Source organism: Myotis yumanensis, unplaced genomic scaffold, assembly GCF_028538775.1.
Source record: "Myotis yumanensis isolate MYYU_CA2020_CCGP unplaced genomic scaffold, mMyoYum1.0.hap1 SCAF_1, whole genome shotgun sequence".
Classification (NCBI taxonomy): domain Eukaryota; kingdom Metazoa; phylum Chordata; class Mammalia; order Chiroptera; family Vespertilionidae; genus Myotis; species Myotis yumanensis.
In genome coordinates, this window is record NW_027223752.1 from 114,708,198 (window position 1) to 114,733,663 (window position 25,466).

Below are 25,466 nucleotides of genomic sequence, written 5' to 3' on the forward strand. Positions count from 1 at the left end.
AAGATGGAGTTGATTAAGAAGATAAGGGCAGAAGTTAAAGGACAGCAGGGACCTGGAAATTCTTTAGATGGAGGGCCACAAATAGAAAGATAATCAATTTGACCAGACAGAAAAGAGAGCAGAGAAGACTGAAATTCTCTATTGGAAGATAATTCTTTGGTGAGCTACACCCTCTAGAACAGGGGTAGGGAACATTGGGCCCACAGGCTGTATCAGACCTGAAAAATCATTTGGTCTGGCCCTGCCAAGGCAGCTGCAGGTGGTACTCAGAATTCAATAAATCTGGGAGCTTTTTTCATAGCAACATAAAGTTATAGTAAGTGAATTATATAAGTGAACAATGTTATAAACATCCAAATGGCCCTTGGCAGAAAAAAGATGCCCCACCCCTGCTCTAGAATGACAATAGTAGTTGAGAAGAGTCCAATTTGATATTGAGGAACTCTCACAACAGGGAAGCCATGAGTTATATGCAGGAGGCCATGAACTATAGGGTCATTTCTAACTTTTCTTTTTTTTTTATTGCTTAAAGTATCACAAAGAGTATTACATATCTCTCCTTTTTCCCCCCTTGACATTCCCCCGGCCTTCCCTACCCCCCAGTGTCTTGTGTCCATTGGTTATGCTTATATGCATGCATACAAGTCCTTTGGTTGATCTCTTACCCTGCCCCCCAACCCTCCCCGGCCTTCCCGCTGTAGTTTGGCAGTCTGTTCGATGCTGCTCTGCCTCTGTATCTATTTTTGTTCATCAGTTTATAATGGTCTTTATTATCCATAAATGAGTGAGATCATGTGGTATTTTTCCTTCATTGACTGGCTTATTTCACTTAGCATAATGCTCTCCAGTTCCATCCATGCTGTTGCAAATGGTAGGAGTTCCTTCTTTTTTTACAGCAGCATTGTGTAGATGTACCACAGTTTTCTAACCCATTCATCTGCTGATAGGCACTTAGGCTGTTTCCAGATCTTCGCTATGGTAAATTGTGCTGCTATGAACATAGGGATGCATATATCCTTTCTGATTGGTGTTTCTGGTTTCTTGGGATATATTCCTAGAAGTGGGATCACTGGGTCAAATGGGAGTTCCATTTTTTGTTTTTTGAGGAAACTTCATACTGTCTTCCATAGTGGCTGCACCAGTCTGCATTCCCACCAGCAGTGCACGAGTGTTCCTTTTTCTCCGCATCCTCTCCAGCACTTGTCATTTGTGGATTTGTTGATGATAGCCATCCTGACAGGTGTGAGATGATACGTCATTGTTGTTTTGATTCGCATCTCTTGGATGATTAGTGACTTTGAACATGTTTTCATATGTCTCTTGGCTTTCTGAATGTCCTCTTTTGAAAAGTTTCTATTTCGGTCCTTTGCCCATTTTTTGATTGGATTGTTTATCTTCCTTTTGTTAAGTTGTATGAGTTCCCTATAAATGTTGGAGATTGAATATAACCATCCAGTTTTTAAAAATACCTATTCCAGTAGGTGAAATGGTATCTCATTGTGGTTTTGATTTGCATTTCCCTAATAACTAATGTACTTATCCATTTGTATATCTACTTTAGAGAACTGTTCATTCAGTCTTTTGCTCACTTTTGAATTGGGTTTTGGGGTTTTTGTTGTTGTTGTTGAGTTGTAGGAGTTCCTGATTATATTCTTGATATTAATCTCTTATTAGATATATGAATTGCAAATATTTTCTCCCATCCTGTGCCTTATTTTTTCATAATTTTGATAGTGTCTTTGATGAGACCTGGGGCTTTTGCACATAACCCAAGCATTTCTGGGGAGGTTATCCTCCCCTAGCTGTGGATGAACAAATCAGGACTGTGTGAGAAGTAAGATGTTCTATTTTTTGAAGATGGGATATGAGGGATCCCCATTCACCCATCTGGGTTTGGCCCACAAGACTGGGTCCTTTCCTCCCTGTTTCCTTTAAGTGTTCAAAGACTTGGATCATACAGGAAAAAAGATAAGAGAGAGTAGGGAAAGATTTACTCTTCAATGACTGAGGAAACAAACATGAGCCCAGTGTCAGTACTCAAGAAACCATACATGCTACAACATGGATGAAACTTAAAACCATGCTAAGTAAAGAAGCCAGTCACAAAAGACCACTTTCTGTGTAATTTCATCTATATGAAATGTCCAGAGTAGCCAAATCTATAGAGACAGAAAGAAAAGTAGTAATTTTCTGGGGTTGATAGGGCAGGGAAGGTGGGTTAGGGAGAATAGGGAGTGACTGTTAATGGGTATGGTTCCCGCCTGCCCCCCACCCCCTGGTGATGAGAAGGTTCTAAAACTGATTGTGGCTGGTAGCACAACTCTGCAAACATACTGAACGCCAAGGATTGTACATTTTAGGGCGTGAATTATATGGTCTGTGAATGATGGGGAGCAAAATAAGCCACCCTAAAATACTCCATTCTGGCATATTGATTATTTTGAGTTAAAGATATTTAAGAAACAGCTAATAAGAAAGGGCCTCTCTGCCCCTCCTTTGTCCCCCTGAAAGCAGGAAATGAATCTTCTATGTGAAGATATCCTCCCTATATCAGGAGGGTAGGAGTCATCCTTATTACCAGAGATAGGGAATTCAAGGCCAAGAAGGCTTTATAAACAAACTTTGTTACTTCTTTATTAATTTGCTACCCCAAACTCAAACTCCTTTGTTTTGTCAAATCTGTACAAATAACTCTTTATTTGCTTTAAAGGTATAAAAGCTGCCTGCATTGGTGACTTCTTTGAGTCTCATATTTCTATGAGCTACTGTATGTACAAAATTAAATTTGTTTTTCTCCTCTTAATTCGTCTTATGTCAATTTAATTTTTAGACCAGCCAAGGAACCTAGAAGAGAAGAAGGGGGAAATTCTCTTCTCCTGCATGAATTTTATGTCAATAAAGCTGTTATTAAAAAAGAGAAGGGAAGGAAAAACGGCTGAGGCCCATGGGTGACTGCCATCCTTCCTTCTGCCTCAGCGTGCTGGTGTCTTCTTCACTTGATGGAGAAGCGTAGCTTTGCCTGGACATGCTCACAGTGGGCATGCTTCATGGTCAACCCGTAGATGGGGGTTAGGTCCACTTTCACTCCCGGTAGCACACTGAACTCCAGCCGCTGCAGCAAAATGGCCAGGAAAAGGAAGACCTCCCACTTGGCCAGGACCTCCCCTATGCACCGGCGCTTGCCCATGCCAAAGAGCATCACCTTCTCACTCAAGGTCTTGTTGATGGTAGTGCCATCAGCGGTGAGGAATCTCTCTGGCCGGAACTCAGATGGGTCCCCCCACAGCTTCCTGCAAGAGAACCAGAGGAGCTGGGATCTTTGGACTGGGAAGCCCTGAGAGGACAGTCCTGGGTGGAGATGTCTGAACAGACTTCTGTTGATACCACCAGTGTTAGAATAGATAGCAATAAGAGGAGAGTGGGGGAAAGGGACCAAACTGTACTTTAATGCTTATTTCTTTTACATAGCTCTTTCTAAAATGATCAGCCTTGAAAACAGTGCTTTTTAATATTAAATTATCTTCATTCTAATTAATATAAAAGGGGAACCCATATTATATCCTGACTTGTGCTTATTGTTTTGGAGTAATTTTTTAAAAAATTAATTAACTCTGGAGAGAGAGAGAGGAAGGGAGAGAGAAAGAGAGAAAAAACATTGACTTTTGTTGTTCCACCCATTCATGCACCCACTGTCAATTCCTGTTTGTGCCCTGACCAGGGATCAACCCACAACCTCAGTGGATGGGATGATGCTCCAACCATCTGAGCCACCTGGCCGAGGTGGAGTAATTACTGATAGCCTCCCACACTCAGAAGTATCCCTGTTTGGATGGTAAATTATGTGGTCCCCCTACCTATAGACTAAAGTGTGATTTTTCCATACAGAGGTTCGTAAGCCACTCACATCAGAATCACCTCAGTATTCCACCTTAGCTACCAAAGTGGAATCTTGGGGGATGGCATGCCATAATCTGTAACTGACATCCTGGTTAGTTCTTTTTTTATTAATCCTCACCTGAGAATATTTTTTCCCACTGATTTTTAAACAGAGTGGAAGTGAGGGAGAGAAGGAGAGAGAGAGAGAGAGAGAGAGAGAGACATCGATGTGTTTCGCATCGATTGGTTGCCTCCTGCATGCACCCGACCAGGAACAGGGATCAGCCCTGAAACCCAGGTACATGCCCTTGAGCAGGAATCAAACTGGCTGCCCTTTGGTGTGAAGGCTGATGCCCTAACCACTGAGCGAGCACACCTATCCAGGGCCCTGGTTAATTCTTATTGCACTGAAGTTTGAAAAACATAGACCTAAACTTTGTCACCTAGAGAAAACTATACAGCAATTGAGGTACCATTCCTTTATTATATAACCATTTCCTAGAGGGACAAACAGCCTTCCTGACTGCTGAGCTGCATACATATTTTAGTGGGGGATGTGTACTCACTGATCATGATTGACATGCCATTGGTTTATGAAGACATAACGTTCCTTGGGGATATAGAAGCCATTCAGTGTTGTGTCCCTTGTTGTGCTGAAGAGGAAAGAGGGCTCTGTCAGGCTCAGGAGCCGGAAAACCGGGGTACATATCTGGGTGCTTCTTGCTCCTACCTCTACCGCACCCCAAGAGCCTGCCCACCACTGGAAGGAAATGTCAGAAGGAGGGAAGAGGGGAACTTATCCTTCCCCTTCCTTGGCTCCTGTTTTTCCACTTCAACAAGTGTGTACTATACTTCTGTTTGTGCCCAGTTAATGCACTTGGCCATTCTCTGGAGTACTGGGGAGTTCCCAGCCTGGCTGGAGTCAGGACTCTCACTCTGGGAATAAATAGATCAATATGTGGGCAGAGGAAGTGTTCACTATCTCCCTTAACATTGTTAAAATCCCAGGACACAATCAAGGACAAATGGCTGTAAGTCCTACAAGATTTCAGAAACGAAGCTGTTTCAGCTAGATGAGTCAAGAAAGGTTCTAGAGGAGAGGAAGTTTTGTCAGGATTGACCTTGGGCAAGGATAGGATTCTGGTAGCCAGAGAAGAGATTACAAGGCATTTCAAGCAGAAGGCCCAGCATAAGCAAAATTGGAGGCTGGCTAAATCATGCTTGTAAAGGGCCAGACTGGTTACATTGAGAGTACTTGTAGGGAGAGAACGCAGCAGAGGTGAATGAGCGCTGAGGTCAGGAGTGTGATTTTCTCCTGAGAGCTGGGTAGTTTTATTGTGTTTGGACAGAATAGGGGTAGACTAGAGGCCAAGAGCCTGTGAGGAACCTGTGTCATGGTCAGGAAGGAGATGCTGAGGTCTGAGCCAGGGCCAGAGCTGAGAAACTAGGAAGAGAGGTGGGAGGGCAGAATAAGCAGGCCTCACCTGTGCGGGATGGTGAAGGGGACAAAGGAGGAGTGTCGGAAGGTCTCCAGGATGAAGGCCTCCATATAAGGCAGCTGGGCTCTGTCAGAGAGCCGGGGATACCGTGCCCTGCCAATCACTGTGTCTGCAGGCCACAGAGGACAGACAGGGCTTAGGGGTTGTGTCCCCTATTATACCAAGTGCCACTCAATGTGGTGTCACTCTATATCTATTTGCATGTTGAGACCCACTAAACCTCCCTCAGCACCTTCTAGACAAGGGTGGACAACATTGTATGCACATGTAACAGCTATATATAGATTGAACAAATGATCTGGGATCCCAAGGCTTCTCTATGCATACCCAGTTCCTCCTGGATCTTCTGCTGTATCTCAGGATTTGTCACAAGGTACATAAGGCACCAGGAGATGGCTGTTGTGACCGAGTCAAATCCTGGGCAGTGAGTAGCAAGGTGAGGAAGGAACAAGAAACCAATATTTACCAAGCACCCACCATGTATGTAATAAGCATTATCTTCCTCTGTCTCCCTCTCCTGACCTCCTGCCCCCAACCTTGAGTCACTGGTTTCATAATTAGTTGCTGGAATTATAGGGGCCGAGACTCATAGGCCAGAGAGCCCTTTATTGTTCAAATGGGGAAACTGAGATCCAGAGAAGGAGAAGGACTTAGCTGAGTTTCCCCTGGGAGTTGGTGGCACAGCCTGGGCTCAAACTCTGAACATGGGCCAGATCTCTATGTCCTGCACCATCTGGCATGTGGTTCAATAATTATTTGATGGACTTGGGTACTGGGAAGTGCTGTGGGTGAACAGCAAACACTGATGGATGGAGGGGCAGGGGCCTGGCTCTTACCAGCCCCAAAGATGTCGTTGATAAGGCTGACAATCTTCTCCTCAGGGATGAAGCCACCACTGGGTCTGGAGTCCTTCTTGCAGTGCTTGAACAGGGCACCTGTGATATCCTGAACACTGTCCTGAGGGATCACAAGTTTAGAGGCACTCCGGCACTTCCAGGGCCAAAGGCTGGACCTTGCTCCCAACCCATCTGGCACTCCCTCCCTCCCCCCAAACCTCCAGTCATTGGGTTAGGCTCACAGCAGGAGGGCTTAAGGTATCATTTCATGCCCCAATGACCATCCCAATAACCCTAGGGGTCCAATTTCAAAGGAGGAGGTTAGTGTGAGTAAGGGAAGCAAAGTGACACCAGAGCTGAGTGTCAAGGTTCAGGTTCCTGCAGAACAAAAGCTTTCTCTCTCTGCCCTTTGAGCTGCTCTGAGAAGGAGGCTATTGTTATGAGGAACCTGAGACCAGAGTGGGAGAAGGAATAATTAGCTTCAGTTCACATAGCTGATCCCAGGTGTCCCAGAGCCTTGCTAGGCCTTGGCTACACATCAGCTGTGTGGGTACTTTGGAGCTGGGTGAGAGAGGGCACACCCAGGCTCTGCAGGGTCCTTTCTCACTACCTGTGTGCTGAGCTCACCTTGTCGAAGTTCTGATAGTGCTTCTGGATCATTATCTGCAGGAACTGCACGATCCTCTGGTTGAAGGCCTTGAACCTCTGCAGGGTGGGGTTGGGCAGGTATTTAAGGATAGGGAAGAAGTCCACGGGGTTCCCAGTGGAAGCAGACTCCACAAACTCATGGCTATTCTTCACAAGGCTGAGCATCTCCTCACTGCTCTGGGGGAAGTGCTGCCCGAAACACATGACACCAATGACTTTGGCCACTGACACCACCACCTGATTATAGGGATCAAAGCGGCCAGCCCCTGCCATCAGCTCCTGGAACTTGCTGATGAGTGCCTCAGCCTCCTTGCTCACATATTCCTCCAGGTAGCAGGAAAATGGGGAAGCTGGGTCTGAAGCAATGGAGAAGCTGTTGAGGGCATTCTGGGCCAGGCGCCGGCGGGCAGCCCACACCGGTCCAGAGTCCGGGTTGAAGGCCATGCTCTGGCCATCAGTGATCAGGGTGAAGCTGTAGAGGTCAGGCCGGCCCTTGAAATCATTGCCCTGCCGCACCAGAGCCTGCCGGATGGTGTCCAGGCCACTGAGCACCAGCACAGGTGTGCAGCCAATGCGGATCTCTAGCACGTCCCCATAACGCTGGCTCAGTCGTGACAGTGCCAGGTGTGGGTTCTTTCCCAAGGTCAGCATGTGTCCAAGCAGGGGCCAGCCCCAGGGCCCTGGAGGACTCTTCAAGCCTTTGGGGACCCGAGGCTGCCAGGCCCTGAACACCCAGAATACTAGGCAGAAGGTGGTGGAAGCCAGGAGAAGTTCCATGGCCCAAAGGGAATTGAACCAGGACAATGCCATCTGTACCAACTGCAGGAGAAGAAAGAGGAACCAGACAGAATCAAGATCGAGCCCTTCTTTCCTTCCTACTTTCCTTCCTTCACTCAGTCAATAAACACTGGCACATGTTCTGTGCGTGGCTCTCAGCTAGACACCAGAAAGACTAAGTTACATGTACCACGGATTCTGTATGTCAGGAGCTCACCCTTAGTGCATCACAGAATCTAAAGGCTAGAAAGTGTCTGAATTCCCAGCCATAGCTTTCCCTTCTCCAGTCACCTCAATTTCCAATTCTGAGGCTGGGGTAGAAGCAAGTGGCCACTTCACAATGGGGAAGCACCCCCTGCGAGTCCCCAGCATAGGGTGTATGCTGAGCATTGTGTCAAAGGGGCCCCACCAGTGCTGGCTTCCTGCTGATACTGCCTCATACCCAGGAAATAGAGAGGTGTTCCTATCCAGCAAAACAGAGGGGCCAAGGTCCCAGGATTGATGCAAATGGCTTATAATTCCCCTCTCTCGGAGTAGTCTTTATCAAGAACAAGAAGTTTACCTCCTCCTAAGATGCCCCACCCATCTTGGAGGCTGAGGTTGGACTGCAGCCAGAAGGAACCTCCCCATCTCTTCACATCAATCACACTAAGGGTCCTTAGAGATGGCTTACTTAAAAATGGAGAAACTGAGGTCTGGAGCTAGGCAGCAAGGTCTAGAACTCAGGCCTCCTATACCTCACCGAGGTTCCCCCCAATCCCTCCACTTCCACTGTTCCCAAGATATATGGTTGGGGGTGGGGTCCCAGGGACTGGGTATGAGCCCAAGAAAGGTACCTGTAGAGGCATGTGCTTGAGATCCGTAGGGTTGTGGGGACTGGTACAGAGCTTCTGGCTCCAGGTGTTGGTGCCTTTTATAAACACCTATATTGACCCAGCTGTCCTGGTCACCTGATAGCAAAGTCACTGAATAAAGTTGGAAGGATCAGACGATGATCTCTTGGCTCCACCTACTACCCAGGCCCAGGGGCAGCTCTTTGGGATAGGTGCTGTGTCTCTGGGGAGGAATGTCCAGCTCCTTTCAGGGTCCCAGTTTGGGGGAGATTATTTCTCTTGAGGACAAGGCAGGGTGCTGGAAGTGAGAGGCCTCTGGACTAGTCCAGCCTTTTCTCCACTGTGCCCATAGTGAAGGACCCTGTTGGGCACTGAGTCCGGGCCAGTCAGAAGGCTCACTGTTCCTCTTCAGAAGGGCGTTCTGTAGTACCCTTCCAGCAACCTGCAAAATCAGATAAGGAATAAGAGTGTTCCAGCCACCCCTGAATTTCAGCCCAAGTCCTTATTCTGAAACCAAGAGATGACAAGAGAGGCATTCTAAAGAGAGGCTCCTCACCCTCCTCCCTCCCAGTAAGAGATGGTAAAACTGAATTAAGAAAATCCATGCTGTGGGCTGTTCCTTGTGGAATTGTCTTACACTCTTCAAAATGGTCAATGTCATTAAAAAAAAGGCAAGGGCCTTTTTCTAAGCAAAGAGACTAAAGAGACATAACCACATGCAATATGTGAACCTTGATTGGGTCCTGAATTAAAAAATATTTTTAAGCTACAAAAGACATTTTTGGGACAATTTAAGACACACAAACAAGAACTGGAGATAACATATTATGGAATTAATATTCTTCAGTCTGAACATAGTATCATGATTATGTGGGAGAATATTTTAGAACTTCTTAGTAGATTAATGAATACTATGGTGTTTGAAGATAAAATGCCATGATTTCTGAAACATAGTTTTAAAGAATTCTGTTTTAAAATGTATATCTACCTGTATATCTATATAGAAAGGAGAAAGAGAGTAGACATGACAAATTCCAGCTCTCCATGAACATCTGTGAAAGTATGTGGGTGTTCATTGTATTCAGGTGAAAGGCTGTGGCTTGGTAAGGAGTCCCATAGCAGTTCTCTCCTCCCCCTGGTGAAGGAAGGAGGCACCTCCCCATCTCACAAAGCCAAGTGAAGGGAATCCCAGGAGGCCCAAACTTTAAGAGTGGCACGCCTGCTGGAAGGGGGCTCCCCAGCCCTGAGTCCAAGTGGGTGGCATGCTGGTGAGGGACACTGTGGCCTATGTGTACTTAGCACACACTTTATAGCGCTGGATACTTATGGGCCCAGCATTGTTCTAAGAGCTTAATCTGTATTAACAAAACATATTCTCAGTAATCCTATGGGATAGAAATTAATACTATTATCATATTAAGTGAGGTAATGGAGGCACAAGGAAGTTACATTAACAGAGCATTAGAGTTGGGACGTCAACCTTTAGAACAGCGGATCTCAACTTGTGGGTCACGACCATCGGAAAACACACATAGCATATCAGATATTTACATTACGATTCATAACAGTAGCAAAATTACAGTTATGAAGTAGCAATGAAAATAATTTTATGGTTGGGGGTCACCACAACATGAGGAACTGTATTAAAGGGTCGCGGCATTAGAAAGGTTGAGAACCACTGCTTTAGAAGAATGTGCTCTGGATGATACACTATGCTCCAGCTTGACACATATCCCTGGAATTGGGGGAAATATGTGAACATAGAGACTGCATGGAACAACATGTGAAGGTGAGGGTAGCGGAAGGCAGCCTACATGGCCAGAACTGGGTAGCTTATCAGGATGTGAGTCTCCTGAGGGCTGGGTGGACATGCCGAAGGGAACTGGACTTCAGCTGCATGAATGAGACTTCACTGCAGAAGGGGTCACCAGCAGTGACAGACTATAGGGCAGGCCCTGTGGGAATGAGCTGAGGGCAAGCAAGAGGTCAGCACAGTTTGCACCACTGACAGCACCAGCCCCACTCACATCCACTGCTGGCACCGGCCCCAATCATTTCACGCTGTCAGCGGGTGTGAGCAGGGCTGGCACCATCAGCATGTGGGAGCGGAAGCAGCAGGAGTGGGGCTGCCAACAGACAGGTGACCGGGGGCCATGGCAGGAGGAACAGGTGCGGGCACGGAGGATGGGCCAAGACCCAGCCCATTGCCTACTGTAGCCTTGCAGCCCACAGTTCCTTTCAAGGTGCACAAATTCGTGCACTGGGCCCCTAGTATGTATATAAAACCCTAATATGCAAATAGACCAAATGGCCGAACAACCCAACAACCAAACAACTGGACGATATGACATGCACTGACCACCAGGAGGCACACGCAGAACATGGCAGGTGTCGGCCACAGTGGGATGGTGGAGCAGGTGAATCGGGGTGCCAGACCAGGTGGGGCACTGGTTGCTGTCATTGGGGCGAGCCTCTGGTGATTACTGAAAATTCTTTGCTCCTGTGTGCCACGGTCCTGCCCAGCACTCGCACCTGCTGCCAGTGCCGGAGACACCGCTCCCACCTGCTGCTGGCCCCAATTGCCCCTGAGGGATTCTCCACCTCCCCCTTCTTCTGAGGGGTGATCAGGGCAGCAGCCGCACCTTGCACCGCTGACAGCGCCAGCCCCACTCACACCCACTGCTGGTGCCGGCTCCAATTGCTTCGTGCTGTCAGTGAGTGTGAGTGGGGCCCACACCATCAGTGTGTGGGAGCAGCGGTGGCAGTGGGAGCAGAGCTGCTGGCAGACAGGGGACCATGGGCTGCAGCGGAAGGGGCCAGGTGGGGGCACAGAGGATGGGCTGAGACCCGCCCCTGTGCCCAATGCAGCCTTGTGGCCCACAATTCCTTTCAAGGTGCACAAATTTATGCACTGGGCCCCTAGTAATCCTATCTAATAAAAGTGTAATATGCAAATTAACCATCAATCCATGACAAAGATGGCAGTGCCCATAGCAGCGGTGGGGGGGGGGGGGGTGTGAGAGGGGGGATGCTGGCAGCGTCCCACACCCCTGGCCGCGTGGAGGGAGGGGCTTCTGGCCAGAGGCCAGGGCACAGGATGCTGGGCTTGTGATCGCCCCCAGTGACAGGAGTCCAGCGTCCTGTGTCCTAGCTGCATGGAGGGAGGGGGGGCCGGAGGCACAGCATCCCACGCCCTGGCTGTGTGGAGGGAGGGGCCTCTGGCCAGAGGCCTGGTGTGGGACGCTGGCGTCATTGCAGGCCGGGCTGAGGGACCCCCACCCTCCTGTGCACGAATTTCATGCACTGGGCCTCTAGTATTATAATAACTACTAGTGGCCCGGGCACAAAAATTTGTCCACTCAGGGGGTCCCTCAGCCCGGCCTGTGCCCTCTCGCAGCCTGGGGCCCCTCGGGGGATGTCTACCTGCTGGCTTAGGCCTGCTCCCTGGGGGATTGCGCCTAAGCTGGCAGTCAGACCTCCCTCTGGCAGCCTGGGAGCCCTCAGGGGATGTCCACTTGCCAGCAGGGAGCAGGCCTAAGCTGCAGTCGGACATCCTTAGCGCTGCTAAGGAGGCAGGAGAGGCTCCTGCCACCACCACTGTGCTGGCAGCCATCAGCCTGGCTTGTGGCTGAGCAGAGCTCCCCCTGTGGGAGCACACTGGCCACCAGGGAGCAGCTCCTGTATTGAGCATCTGCCCCCTGGTGGTCAGTGTGTGTCATAGTGACCAGTCATTCCCAGTTGTTCTGCTGTTAGGGTCAATTTGCATATTACCCTTTTATTATATAGGATGTATGGTATCAGGTGGATTCTAGACTTATTAGGTTGATCACCTGGTAAGTTATATAATGTCTAATCACTATATTGTACACCTGAAGCTAATGTAATAGTATATGTCAATGGTCATTGAAAAATAAAACTTTTAAAAATTTACTTTCTCTCCCTCACCTCTCTCTCTCATTTTAATGAACTAAATTCATTGTTTATTCATATTTCCTTAGTTTTTACCTAATGACCTTTTCTGTTCCAGGATCCCACCAAGAAGATACCACATTACATTAAATTATCATGTTGCTTTAGCCCCCCTCCTCCTCCCCCCCCCGCCCCCAAGCCCCTAGGTTTTGATGTTTCTCAGACAATCCTTTTTTTTGATGACCTGGACAGTTTTCAGGAGTACTGGTTGGGTATTTTGTGGGATGTCCCACTATTGTAATTTGTCTGTTGTTTCTCTCATGGTAAGGCTGAGGTTATGGGTTATTGGTAGGAAGACCACAGAAGTAAAGTGTCATTTTCATCATATCATGTCTAGGGTACATACTATCAACCTAACTTAGGACGATTGATATTGGTCTTGATCAGGTGGTGGAAGTAGTGTTTACCAGGCTTCTCCACAATGAGGTGACTCCTTTCTCCCCTTTCCATTCTGTGCTCTTTGGAAGGAAGTCACTATGCACAGCCCACACCTAAGGAGTGGGGAGTTCTACTCCCCTCCCTGGAGGACGGAGTCGTTTGAATTTCTATGTGAGAGACTATCTCATTATTTTTAAGATTTTCTAAAAACTTTTTATTAAATTACAAGGTATAAAAAATGCAGATATGTGCACAGTTTGATGAATTTTGACAGTTTTAACAAAGCCATGTAACCAGCCTCAGATCAAGATTCAGAACATTGCCAGCACCTTCCAGGGTAACCATGACCCCAACTTCTAAGAGCTCACACTAGTTTTGTTCTTTATATAAATGAAATCATGCCGTGTGTACTTTTTTTGGCATGGATTTTAAAACATTAATAGATTTTGTTTTTACAGCAGTTTTAGAGTTATAGGAAAATTAAGTGGAAACTCCAGAGAGCTTCCATATGCCTCCATCCCCACCATGGTTTCCCCTAATATTAACATCTTGTATTAGGGTAATGCATTTGTTACAATTGGTGAATAAATATTCACACATTATTACTAACTAAAGTCTCTAGTTTACATTAAGGTACTCTTTGTGTTACACAGTTCTAAGACGTTTTTTCACTTTTTTTAAATCATGGTAAAATATAAAACAAAATTAACCATTTCAACCATTTTTTAAAATCCTCACCCAAAGACATGCTTATTGATTTAGAGAGAGGGGAAGGAAGAGAGAAAAACATCGATGTGAGAGAGAAACATCAATCAGCTGCCTCCCATAGGCGCCCTGACCAACAACCTAGGTATGTGCCCTGACCAGGAATTGAACCTGAAACCTTTCAGTGACCAACACTCCAACCAAACCACACCGGCCAGAGCCCATTTCAACCGTTTAAATGTATGATCCAGTGGGCAGCATGCACTCCTGTATCTGGTTTCTGTCACTTATTCTTTTTTATGAGATTCATTGATAATGGTGGGTGTAGTTGTAGTTGTTGTATGGTGTTTTGTTATAAGATGAATACACAACAGTTTATCCATTCAACGGTTGGTTGACATTTGGGTTGTTTTCCATGTTGAGCTGTGTTGAGCCTGGCTGCTCTGAGCATTCTTGCACATGTTTCGTGTGTATTTCTGCTGTATATAAACTCAGGAATTGAAATGCTGGGTCATAGGCAGGGCCTAACTCGGCAACAGTAGATTCTACCAAACAATTTTTCAAAGTTGTTTAGCCAATTTTATTCCCAGCAGCTGTGTATGAGGGTGTCAGTTGCTTTTCATTCTCACCACCACTGGATTATTTTCAATTGTTTTCATTTCAGCTGTTCTGGAGTATTATGTATTGACCATTCCCCTTTTAAAAGTTCCTCGGGTTCCCCATAAATTTCAGAATTAAAACCAAACTCCTTTGCTTAGCACTTGAAAGCATCAACAGCTCTTGCTCGTCTATCTGGCCCTGTGTGTCACCATGTCCTCCTTGTGCCCACCTCCACTGTCCTTCTCCATATGTTGATGCCTTTGCTTGAAACCCTACCCTGTATTCTCCAGCCAACTCCTGCTCATTTTAAACCCTGCTTAGCTGTCACCACATTGACTGGGTCAAAATCCCTCCTGTGAGTTCATTCAGGCCCCTCACTGCCCTCCTCAACAGTACCCAGCATACTATCTCCCTTTGGACTGTGAGCTCCCTGAAGGTTGAGGTAGCTTCTGCTCTCCTTCATACCTCTAGTCTCTAGCACAAGGATGACACACAGCTTGTACTTAGAAAAAGACTGTTGAGTCAATTGCTGTTCATAAGTAAGACTGCTAACCTACACAGAAGCTTTGCAAAAACTCTGCTTCAGGCATTTCCTGCATTAGTTTTATGGAAATTGCAAATAACAATTCTTATAATTAAAATTTATTGAGCATCTACAATGTGCCCCTCCCCTACACCATGCCCACTGAATTGCTTTCCCCCACATTCTGGCTCTGAAGAAAATTACTTAATATCTCCAGGACTCCATTTCATCAACTACAATATGAGGCTAATGGTAGTACTTACCTCATAGGGTTGCTTCATAGCAATTCAGTGGGCATGGTGCAGGGGAGAGGCACAGTCAGAATTCACTATTCAGAGGCGAGGAGCCCAGGGAAAGGCAGGGTGTGACTAAGGTTAAGGGGAGAGGAAGGGTAAAGGGCACCCCAAGGTCACTCAATATATTTATTCAGTGTACATTCATCAGCCAGGCCAGGTGGCCAGATTGCAGCAATTGGCAGCCCCTTCTTCTTCTTAGTGGGGCGGGTCCTCCCTTGTGCCCTTCACCATTCTCACCATTCCATTCTTACCTCTGTTGCAGCTAGTTTTGGGCTAGCCAATCCCTAGCCCAAACTCTAATCCAGATGGAGGGCCCCTTGAGAGCAGAGGCTGAGATGCATTCATCTCAGCCCAGACCTGATACAGAGGAAGGACTTCGTGGACATTCTTGCTGTGGGAAGCATAGGTGAATAATTAGAGCTGGGAGTCTCACAATCTATTGGTTAGGGACCTGGAACTTCTGTCCTGGACTTCCAATTCACCCACTGCCTGTGTCAACCAGAGGCCCCCATCCTCAATATGACCAAATGGTTCATTTCATTTTCTTGCTCAAACATCTTCCCTCTGGGTCACCGCCCCAGCCAGAAACCTGGGAATCCTCGAAGATTGCTTCTCTGTCACCTCCCACCAAATTCTCAAGATTCTGCCTCCTAAGTACTTCTTGAGTCTGACCCTTTCTCTCCATTACTGTGGCACTCAGCTTCTCAGATTCTCACTTCCCACCTGGACTTTTGCAGGAACCGCCTACTTGGCCTCACTGCCTCTAGACCAGTGTTGTCCAATAGAACTTTCTGTAATGGTGGAAATGTTCTCTGTTTGTGCTACCTGTGGTTGTTGAATGGAATGTGGCAGGTATAAGTGACATACTAAATTTTAAATTCTATTTCATTTTCAATTTAAGTAGTTTCTTGTGGCTACTGGCTACCGTATTGCCCAGCATAGCTCTAGGAGCCCTTCCCACCTCATCCCTCTCTAAGCCATGCTCCACACTACCACCCAAGTGAACTTTCTGAAATTGCATTTAAAACCAAGTTCAAACATCTAAGCTCAGCATGTGAGCCATTTCCTACTCTTCTCGCCTCATTTCCTATCCTACTCCTCCCTCCCTTTCATGCATCTTTCCACCCATCAGAGGGAACATCTTATAATTCTTTTAGTTTTCTGCCTTTGTGCATTCATACATGCTGTTCCCTCCCAACCACTTCTTCCCCATCCAACAAACACCCTGAAGGAAATACATTGCTTCCAGGTTAAAAATGCTAATTCATACTGCAGTACAATGATGCATTGATGACAAAACATTCTCGTCTGTCCATTAAAATAGATCCTCCAAAAGTCAGCTCCAAGCCCATCTCCTCTGGAGTGTCCTGACCCCTACTCTAGTTCAGATCCTCTTCCTTTGGGCATAGCTCTCTCATGGCACTTACACCACAGTGTCATATTGCTTTGGTTTTACTTCCACTGTTCTCAGAGGAAACTTATAGCAGTGAGTAAGACAGGCCTTGCTTTCAGGGAGGAGACTTACAACTAGCAGGCAGGCAGACGGATGAGGTAATTGCAGACCCAGATTGTGCTGAAAATCCTCTACTCCCCCTGCTTCTCTGCCCTGCTGTGTGCACTGAGAGGCTGACCTCTGCAAACTGTGTCAAGGGGCTCCCCCATATTTTGGCTTCTTGTCACATTCAGTCAATGGAAGGCATTGGCATGAGATGGAAGTAGGGGAGGAGAGTGAGAGTGGGATATTTTTTCTTTAAACCCTCCCTGCTAAGTCACCATGGTAAGCCACAGCTCCTGCAAGGCAGCTCTTCTCTTCCTACAGTTTCTCTCTCTCTGGGTTCCGGAACAGTTTCTTCCTCTTACCCCTTCAAGCCCAAGACGGTGAGGGCTCCTTTCTGTTACTAATCATATGGTACCACACTATCCTGTCTTGGTTTCTCTATACATTGCCCACACCTTTGTAAATAGTCCCCTTATTAAACTCTCCTCAATGACCAGTTTGAATGGGACCTGTTTCTTGCAAGGACACTGAATAAAATAAAATGGTTCTTTGTAAATTTCTGCTCCACCATCGTTGGAAGGTCAGCCTTTCTCCCAGGCTGGCTCTCACGGCTACTGAGTTTCAGCCATCACATCCAGACATGACAAAGGTCAGAGGGGCAAGAGTGCATCTCTTGCCATGTATCCTTTGTAAGAGTGAGAAAACCTTTCCTAAAAGCTATCCCACCAGGTTTCTCCTACATGGTCAGAATCATGTCACAGATCCAAGTATAATCCAAACACCAACAAGGCAACTGAGGCCACGATGACTGATTCAGACCAGCCAGGACCCACTGCCTGAGTCTGGGAGTTTGAGGACAACCTCTGCACAAAGCACATAGCTCTGGAAAGGAATATGGAGGATACCTGGATAAAATGGAAGGGGGGAGAGTGTTGGGAAGAAGGAAAAATCAAGGTGGGGAGATGGCTACTAGATGTCTACAAGTGGTGGAACAGTTGGGAGAGGGTCCCCAAGTTGGTTGAGTGGCCCATCACTGGTTGGTGGGACAGCCAGGCTGTGCCCTGATAGGTCTAAATGACACCACCTTCTTGGCAGAGACTGGGGAAGCACATCCAGAAGCATTTGGCTGACAAAGTAGGTTCCTCAGAGACCCTGATTTGATGAGAGTTCAAGAACAGTCACTAACAGCAAACCTCTGTGTTTAATATACAAAAGGGCATCTTTAACTTGGAACATTAGCATGGCCTTGAGCATGCCCTTCAGGAAGTCAACATGTCCTCAGGCCTGCTTTCACAACACAGTGGCCTGGAAAACATTTCCCCAGCAATAAGGCATTGCCAACCTGAGCACAATTAATCAAGTTCTGATATATAATATGGGTCTAAATCAATCAAATTGATAGTATTGAAGGAAGAAGAGAAAAAAGGAAAAAGAAGGTCTACCTTCATCTCTACTACCCTCCGTCTAGAGCCAGCCCAGAACCTCTGGGCCACTCCTCTCCCTTCTCTGAGAAGTGTTCCAGGGTCTGTATCTTTGCAGCCCTTCCCACCCACCAACCCATGGAGGTCTCCTGTCTCAATCCTGCAGAGCCCTCTCTGCTGAGAGCATTTATAAAACCTGCTGTTTACTGATTATTGTTGTGGGGACAGATTGTGGAGAGAGGAGCTGTAGCCTGTTGAGAGAAACCAGGAGGCTTTGAAATTGAAAGAGGTTGTGAATTTCTGGTGATTGTGACCATGTGTTCAGCAGTGAGGCCTAGCTCGGATGCTGATCCTGGATAGCAGTGAAGGTGGTATAAGGTAGGATGCCTAAGCTGGGCCAGGTTATGATGAGCTTCCTAAGACAGGACTATGTCTGTCTTCTGGCAACAAAATGACACTCACCTAGCAGATGCTGAAGAAAATATCTGGGCTGACCCAATTTGGACCCAGAATTTCACCAAGCCTCTGCCATGTCAAACCCGGTGTATTTTCCTATTTGGGAGTTTGACATGTTTCCATTCATTTATTTACCAAATATTCATTTATCATCCACAATGTGCCAGCTTGCTATTGATAAAGGATTGATAAAAACAGGCAAAAGTCCCTGCTCTGCTGGAGCTTACATTCTAGTTGAGGGATATAGACCATACACAATATGAAAGAGTAAAATACATAGTATGTCTGAAGTTTGTAAGTGCTACAAATAAAAATCAAGTTAAGGAAAGGGAGAGAGACTATGAGTCAGGGTAACAGTTTTACATAGAATGGTTAAGGAAGGCATATGGAAAAGGTAATATCTGAGGAAGCAAGACATGAGGGTTTGGGGACAGTTTTCAGGTGGAGGAAACAGCAAGTGCAAATGCCCTGAGGCAGGGTGCTAGATGTCTTCTACTTGTCTCTCCAGACTCACTCTCTACCCCTCTACTCTCGGTCCTGGAGGACTGACTTTTTTTTTTTTTTTAATAGTAATTATAAAAAATATATGTTTTTATTGATTTTTTTTAGAGTGGGCAAGAGAGATAGAAACATGGAAGAGAGAGAAACATTAACACTGATCTCGGCTGCCTCCTGCCCGCCTCCTGCTGGGGATTGAGCTTGCAACCCAGGCATGTGCCCTGACTGGGAATTGAACCAGAGACCTCTTGGGGCATAGGTTGATGCTCAACTACTGAGCCACACTGGCTGGGCAGGATTGACTTCTTTGTATTATAGTAATGGGCTCCTTACCCTCTGGCTTCCAATTAGTTCAATCCATGGAAAGAAGGCACCAGTGGGACATCAGAGGGCATGAATAGAGTGAAGTCAGAGTAGGCTGTGCTCTCTCCCTGTAGGGTCTTTGTGTGCCAGCTGCAACTCTCTACTGAAGACCATGGCTACTCTCTATAGTTCCTCTATGGCCGTCTTCTCTGGGTTCTGCTTTCTGTTCCTTCCTCTTACCACATCTAGCCCTGCTGTTGCTAACCCTGGGGTGCTGCATTGTCCCTTACTAACTTCTCTAAAACTTTCCCATAGCTTTGTAAATTGTCCCTTTATTAAACTCTCCTTAATAACACAGTTGAGTCCTATGTTTCCTGCAGGAACTGACCCTGACAGAGGCTGGTAGGGATCTGCCTGGAGTATGTCAGGAACATCAAGGAGGTGTTTGTGCCTGGAGAGGAATGAACTGGGGAAGGGAGAGTAATAGGCAAGGAGGTCATGGGAGCCACATCTGGAAGGGCCTTGTAGGCTATTGTAAGGACTATTTCCTCATAAACTTCCTTCTGAAAATTTCAACTTGGCCCATCCTGAACTTGGGGAAGGAATGGCATTTCTTTTTCAGCGAGGAGCTGGGACAGCAAATGGGGCACCAGGAACTTGATGACATCTGCTTTCTTCCTGGGCATCCCCTATCCAAGGAGCTCCCAGCAGACAGGGGGGTTGAGCTCTGCTTCCAGCACAGTCTCAGCTGATAATCTCTGCTTCACTCAAGAGTTCTCTTCAGGCGATCACCAGCCAACAACTCTTCAACACCACCATGGAGTCTTCTGGAGATAAAATTTGCTTCCTAAGGGGTGCTGTTGGTGGCATTTTTGGCAGACCAGTGGCAAGCAACCAAACAAGAGTAACTTCCTTCATCTTCTGTCCAACTTGTCCAGGTTTTCTTGGGGCTGTCTCAGAGAGCACTGCGGGGTAAGCTTCTCTGGCCTGCAGGTTTGGGTTATAAGTCTTTCAGTTGCAAGTCCTCAAATCCAACTCCTACTAAAAGAAGAAGAGGAAGAAGAGATGAAGAAGGAAAGGACAGGGGATGAGGTAAGGGGGAAGGTGGTGATGATGTTGATTCATGTAACGGATATGCTCTGTGGGTGAACCTCATTGGCTTCAGAAATAACTGGATCTAGGTGCTCAATGTCATCAATTCTTTCTCTCTCTCCACCTCCCCATTTTGCTTTCCCCTGAATGGGCATCATTATAAAGTAGGCTTTCTTTAAAGGCCCAGACTTATTTTCAAATTAGCTTAACTACCCTGCAGAAAGAGAACCTCTCTTTTCCAACAATTTCAGAAAAACCCTTGTTGGGTTCTCATTGGCCAGGCCTGGGTCATGCACCCGTAGAGTCTGGGGTGTGGTCAGCTCCATCAAACCTATTGGCTAAGAATAGGGGTGGGCTAAAGAACAGGAGTGATATTGCCAGAAGAAGAGAGAATGGTTGCTGGGCATATAATACCACTCAGATGGCCACTGTTACTAGCATAACCATATAATCGAATGTTCAAGACAGGACTCTTTTGAGAGTGAAAGAGGGAACTTTTAATATTTACATCAGGACAACAGGCTTAGACCAAGTCTAAGAGCCAGGGAGCTGGGGTTGGGTTGGGGACTGCCACACTGAGCCCTGGATCCTGCAAACCAAATCTTCTTGGCTCTCCTGCCTCCCAAGGTAAGAGGGAGAAGGCGCTTGGGGTTCAGAGGTCAAGTGGGATAGAGGGTGGCTGGTGTGTGTGTGTGTGTGTGAAAACATATTGGGAAGCAAGTCCTAATTCTACACAACCACTCAAACTGTATTCTTCTCAAACAGCTTCACCCAACCTCCCACTCCCATGCTTTGCTCTTGTTATGTCCTGTCCTCTTGCCAGAAATGTCCTTCCTGTACTCTTCATATTCCATAATGCTTCTCCAGCCCCCACTCTCCCAGAGTCCCTTTACCTGCTCCCTCCATCCCAGCTTCTCACAGCTCCTGAAGTATTTCTAGATTCAGCATAGGTTGTATGCCCTGCCTCCACCATGCAGTAGAGCTTTGTTGTGGGTTTTGCTTTCTCTCCATCCCCTTGCCACATAGCCCTCAATGGTGCTGACTGCAGATTCTAAGCTGGACCAGTCTGCTGGGTCAAGACCTTCAGCAGTATCTACCCTCCCAGCCAAGAGCCGTCTCTGCTCCCTACTCTGTTTTCCTGGTATTGATCGCCAGGGAATCAGCCAAAGAGCTTCTCACGCAAAGGCATGCAAACTTTGACCCAGAATTGTCTATTCAGCTCCTGGCCAAGGTTCTCTAACCTCCTGCCTGTCTTCCTCTTTCTTTGCCCAGTGCTCCTGAGCACCCCCACCATCTGGGGAGCTGTTCTGTGGAGATAGGATTTGGTGAGAAGTGCAATGCTTTCCTTAACCCTCATTGCACCAGACTTATGTCCAGGAGTATGGGGAGATGGGAGCCCTGACCCAGGGCCTAAGGCCGTACCCCTTTGGCTTCCCAGTGTTTTGCTGGTACTCTGGGACAATAAATCATAGTGGGAAGAGCCCTGGCCTGGAAGCAAAGGCTAGAGCTCTGGACTCTGCTTTGATTTGCCATATATCCTTGGGCCTTCTCCTTCTGGTATCAGTTTCTCCAGCTGAAAAGTGGGAAAGGAATTGGCTTAATTAGCTAATGAATTTATTTGGGATCAAGAGTCCCTTAGATGCCCTAGTCAGTTTGGCTCCGTGGATAGAACATCAGCCTGTGGACTGAAGGGTTCCAGGTTTGATTCCGGTCAAGGGCACATGCCCAGGTGTGCAGGAGGCAGCCGATCAGTGATTCTCTCTCATCATTGATGTTTCTATCTCTCTCTCCCTCTCTTTTCCCCTCTGAAATCAAGAAAAAATAAATATATATTTTTAAAAAGAGTCCCTTAGAGAATGTGAGCAAAACAATGCCTCTTCTATCAAACAAAGAGGTTTTCTGGATCCTTGGTCAGGAGCCTCAGCAGGTGGTCCTCTAGTCCTGATGAGCAAGTTGTTGTGATTCTCTAAAGCTTGGGAATTGGTGTGGACTCTTCGGAGCCAAAGGACAGACTGGGCTACAGAGTAGGCTGAGGAATCTGGGAGTGCTTTCCTCCCCACTTCCTTGTCACAGCTTCCATGCAGGTTCTTTCTCCTCTGTGGCTCTTGCTCCAACTGGGATTGAAGGGCAGAGCTTTCTTGGGTATCATCATGTTTTGTGGGCTGAGCCATAGATGTAGAGGAAGGGATGAATGGAACAATGCTGGATGAACTAACTGGAAGCCCAGCAATAGTTCCCTTGTCTCCTGTCTGTTCTGTTGCCTAAATTCCACCATTATAGCATCAGTACTTTGGGCTCAGCATCACCCTGGTCATAATACAGTTGGATTTATTGTTGTTAACCCTCAACCAAGGATATTTTTTCCATTGATTTTTTTTTAGAGAGAGTGGAAGGGAGAGAGAGAGAGAGAGAAACACCAATGTGAAAGAGATATCGATTGGTTACCTCCTGAATGTACCTCGATAGGGGCCAGAGATGAAACCTGCAGCCAGGTACGTGTCCTTCACTGGGAATCGAACCCATGACCCTTCAGTGCAAGGGCAATGCTCTAACTACTGAGCAGCACTGGCCAGGGCATAATACAGCTGGATTTAACTCCTTTACCAGTTATTAATATCTTGCAAGAAATTGGCTTATCAGATCAATTACCCACAGGTTGGCTTTCTGTGCTTGGGCATAGAGGAAGGAATGACAGGTTGGGTCGGAGTCATAGCAAGGGTCAAGTGTTCTGAGAATTACCATGGAGAAGTGCTGGGAACAGACCAGGGGACACCTAACTTGCTGTGGAGAGGATTCAGGGGGGCTTCCCAGAGGAAGTGGTGGTTAGTTGAGACTTAAACTAGAGGAAATTAGAAGTAGAGATTGATAGGCCTGATAGGTTCTGCTAAAGATTCTGTTTGTGCCCAAATGGGAGCTAATGAAGGGGCAAGGTGGTGATGGAATGAGATTTTGCATTTTTGAAAAGACCACTTTGGCTTCGACAGGTTGGAAAAAGAATTGAGGGGAGTAAAAGGCAAATGGGAACTAGGTTTGGAGGCTGTTAATACTCTGGGGAGCAATGATGAGGACCTACAAGACAATGTGGCAGTGGGGCTGGACAGATGTAGAGAAATGTGTCCTTGCCTATTCTCAGCACAGAAGCCAGAGTGACCTTCACTGACTCAGACTCTACAGTGTCTCCATCTCACACAGGAAGTTCCACTTTCTCAACAGGGTGCTCCCTGCACCTGGGGCAGGGATGTCCCATGAGCATCCCCTCCCCTTGGGGGCACTAAATTTCAGCAGAACTTCCCAGTCACAAAACACTGTACATTTCCAGTGCCCATGGTACTGCCCCTCCCTCAAGAACCACTGTGCAGGGCCTTCGAACGTGCTGTTCCCTCTCCAAGGTGCGCTCTTCCTCCTGGTATCTGTGCACCTTGATTCTTGATTCCACATTTCTATCTCTGCCCAGTGTCATTTTCTCTGTGAGGACTTCTCTGACCACCCTATTTTCAACTGCATTCTGCCCCCATGTGATTCCTACCCCTTCTCTGCTTTTTCTCTGTAGCATTTGTCACCCTCTGATATTCTCTGTGCTTATCTGCCCCCCTCCCACCATCAAAATAGAATTTAAGTTCCATGTGAGCAGGAAGTTGTCAGTTTGTTCACTTGCACATCAATCGCCAGCACCCAGAACAGTGCCTGGCTCATAGTAGGCGGTTGGTGAAATGTTTGTGCAATGCATTAAGTGGCATCTGGCGAAGTGGGAGGTCAGGGGCCAGGATGTAGCTGTTTTCTGGCCTGGGCCAGCACAGGGATGGTGGTGCCATTCGATGGGTAGGGGAGCATGGCTGGGCGAGGGGGGGGGGGGGGGGGGGGCGGGCGGGGAGGTGGTATTGTGGTTAGTTGCGGACAGGTTGTGCCTGGACATACCACATGGGGAGGATTCGGCCGGGGCCAAGGACAGCTTCGGAAGCAGCCAGACAGGCGAGCCGGGCGACACTGGGGCTGCGTGTCCTGCCACAGGCGTGGACCAAAAATACGGATACACGCAGGCGCCCGCCTGCAGGCAAAGGCCCAGCTCCGCACGCAAACCTGGGCCCTTTGCACCGCCCCACCTCCACATCCAATAGCACATCTGCCAGGCTCCGCCACTCCTCTCCCTCCACCCTGTAAGAGCCCGCCCCGGCTCCCCTTTCCCCCCTCGCGTGACTGTGCCGGGACCCCACCAGGGCAGCGACGATGAGCAGCTGGATGGCTGCGCGGGACTCCCAGGCTTTCTCACGCAACCGCCGGGCACCTCACCCCGGGCCAAGTGGAGCGGGGGATGGGCCACGTGATCTCTGCCCCCTGGAGGGAGGTTCCAGACACACGCACGCTAGCCTGGGGAGGTGTCTGTGCCCGGCGCCCAGTCCTCAGTCTCTTGGCCCATTCCCCTGCCCATTCCCCAGGGCCTCTCTCTAACCCCTTCCTCACCCACCCAGAGCTAGCCAAGCAGCCTCCCTCGCCGCCTGATTTTTCTGCCCGGCCAAAGGGCTAGCAACCCGGGAGCCGAGAGGGAACTTCGAGGGCGGGTGGGTCCCGGCGGGAGGTGGCCCCTAGAGGCGGTACGGAGCAACGTGTGAGCGCTCGGAGAAAACGCACGTTCTCCGTTCCCGCTCCCGGGGCAGGGAGCGCGGACCTTTTTGCTAGGTGCCTGGGCTCTGGGGACGCTGGGTGGGGGAAAGGGCAGCCCATCGGCGCCGCTGGCCTTCCGGCCCCGGTGACCTGGGAGCAGGGTCGCCGCGCTTCTCACGCGAGCCTGGACTCAGTAAACCGGGAAAAGGAGGTCACCACCCGGCAGCCCCGCCCCTGCTGGTTGGCCTCGGTCCGCTAGTAGTGAGGGGAGGCACTTACAGGTCCAGTGGGTACAAAAATGAGGGTGAGGCGTCCCCATGCCCGGGAAAGAGGGTCCCCATACCCTCTTTTCGGGCTGTGCTGGGACTTCTCCCCAAACCCCCGCCTCACCTGGGCTCTGCGCTATCCAAGGGGTACCTTGGAACTGGAGACCCCAGGTGTCCCCAGCCCTCACCCTTTTACGCGCCGGCACTTGGAAGAGGCGTCCACATAGTGGGTTCTTACCTGTCCCTGTGCCTCCGCTCCCCCACTTCCCATCCACCCTAGAGAGACTATTCCCCCTCATGCCGCCCCTCCCTGAGTTGCATCCCTGAGCCAAGGGGCGTGGCCACGCGCAAGCTGCCTATAAAGTTGGTTGTGCTTTCACCCTCACCCTGAAG

At 48.0% G+C, this 25,466-nt stretch overlaps 1 protein-coding gene across 2 annotated transcripts; it reads right to left on the reverse strand.

The window, feature by feature from the left end:
- Positions 1 to 2,992: 2,992 nt before the first annotated feature.
- Positions 2,993 to 13,606, reverse strand: CYP1A2 (cytochrome P450 family 1 subfamily A member 2). Of its 2 annotated transcripts, none has more exons than XM_070407533.1 (7): positions 13,578 to 13,606; positions 6,839 to 7,640; positions 6,212 to 6,332; positions 5,703 to 5,792; positions 5,361 to 5,484; positions 4,443 to 4,529; positions 2,993 to 3,290 (listed from the first exon to the last, which is right to left on the reverse strand). In XM_070407533.1, exons 1-7 carry the CDS (start codon positions 13,604 to 13,606, stop codon positions 2,993 to 2,995), a joined length of 1,551 nt encoding a protein of 516 aa, XP_070263634.1. The 2 variants fall into 2 exon arrangements, with proteins under 2 accessions (XP_070263634.1, XP_070263639.1); XM_070407538.1 differs by lacking the exon at positions 13,578 to 13,606 and adding an exon at positions 8,473 to 8,517 and having other exon boundaries at positions 6,839 to 7,678.
- Between the last annotated feature and the right edge of the window lie 11,860 nt (positions 13,607 to 25,466).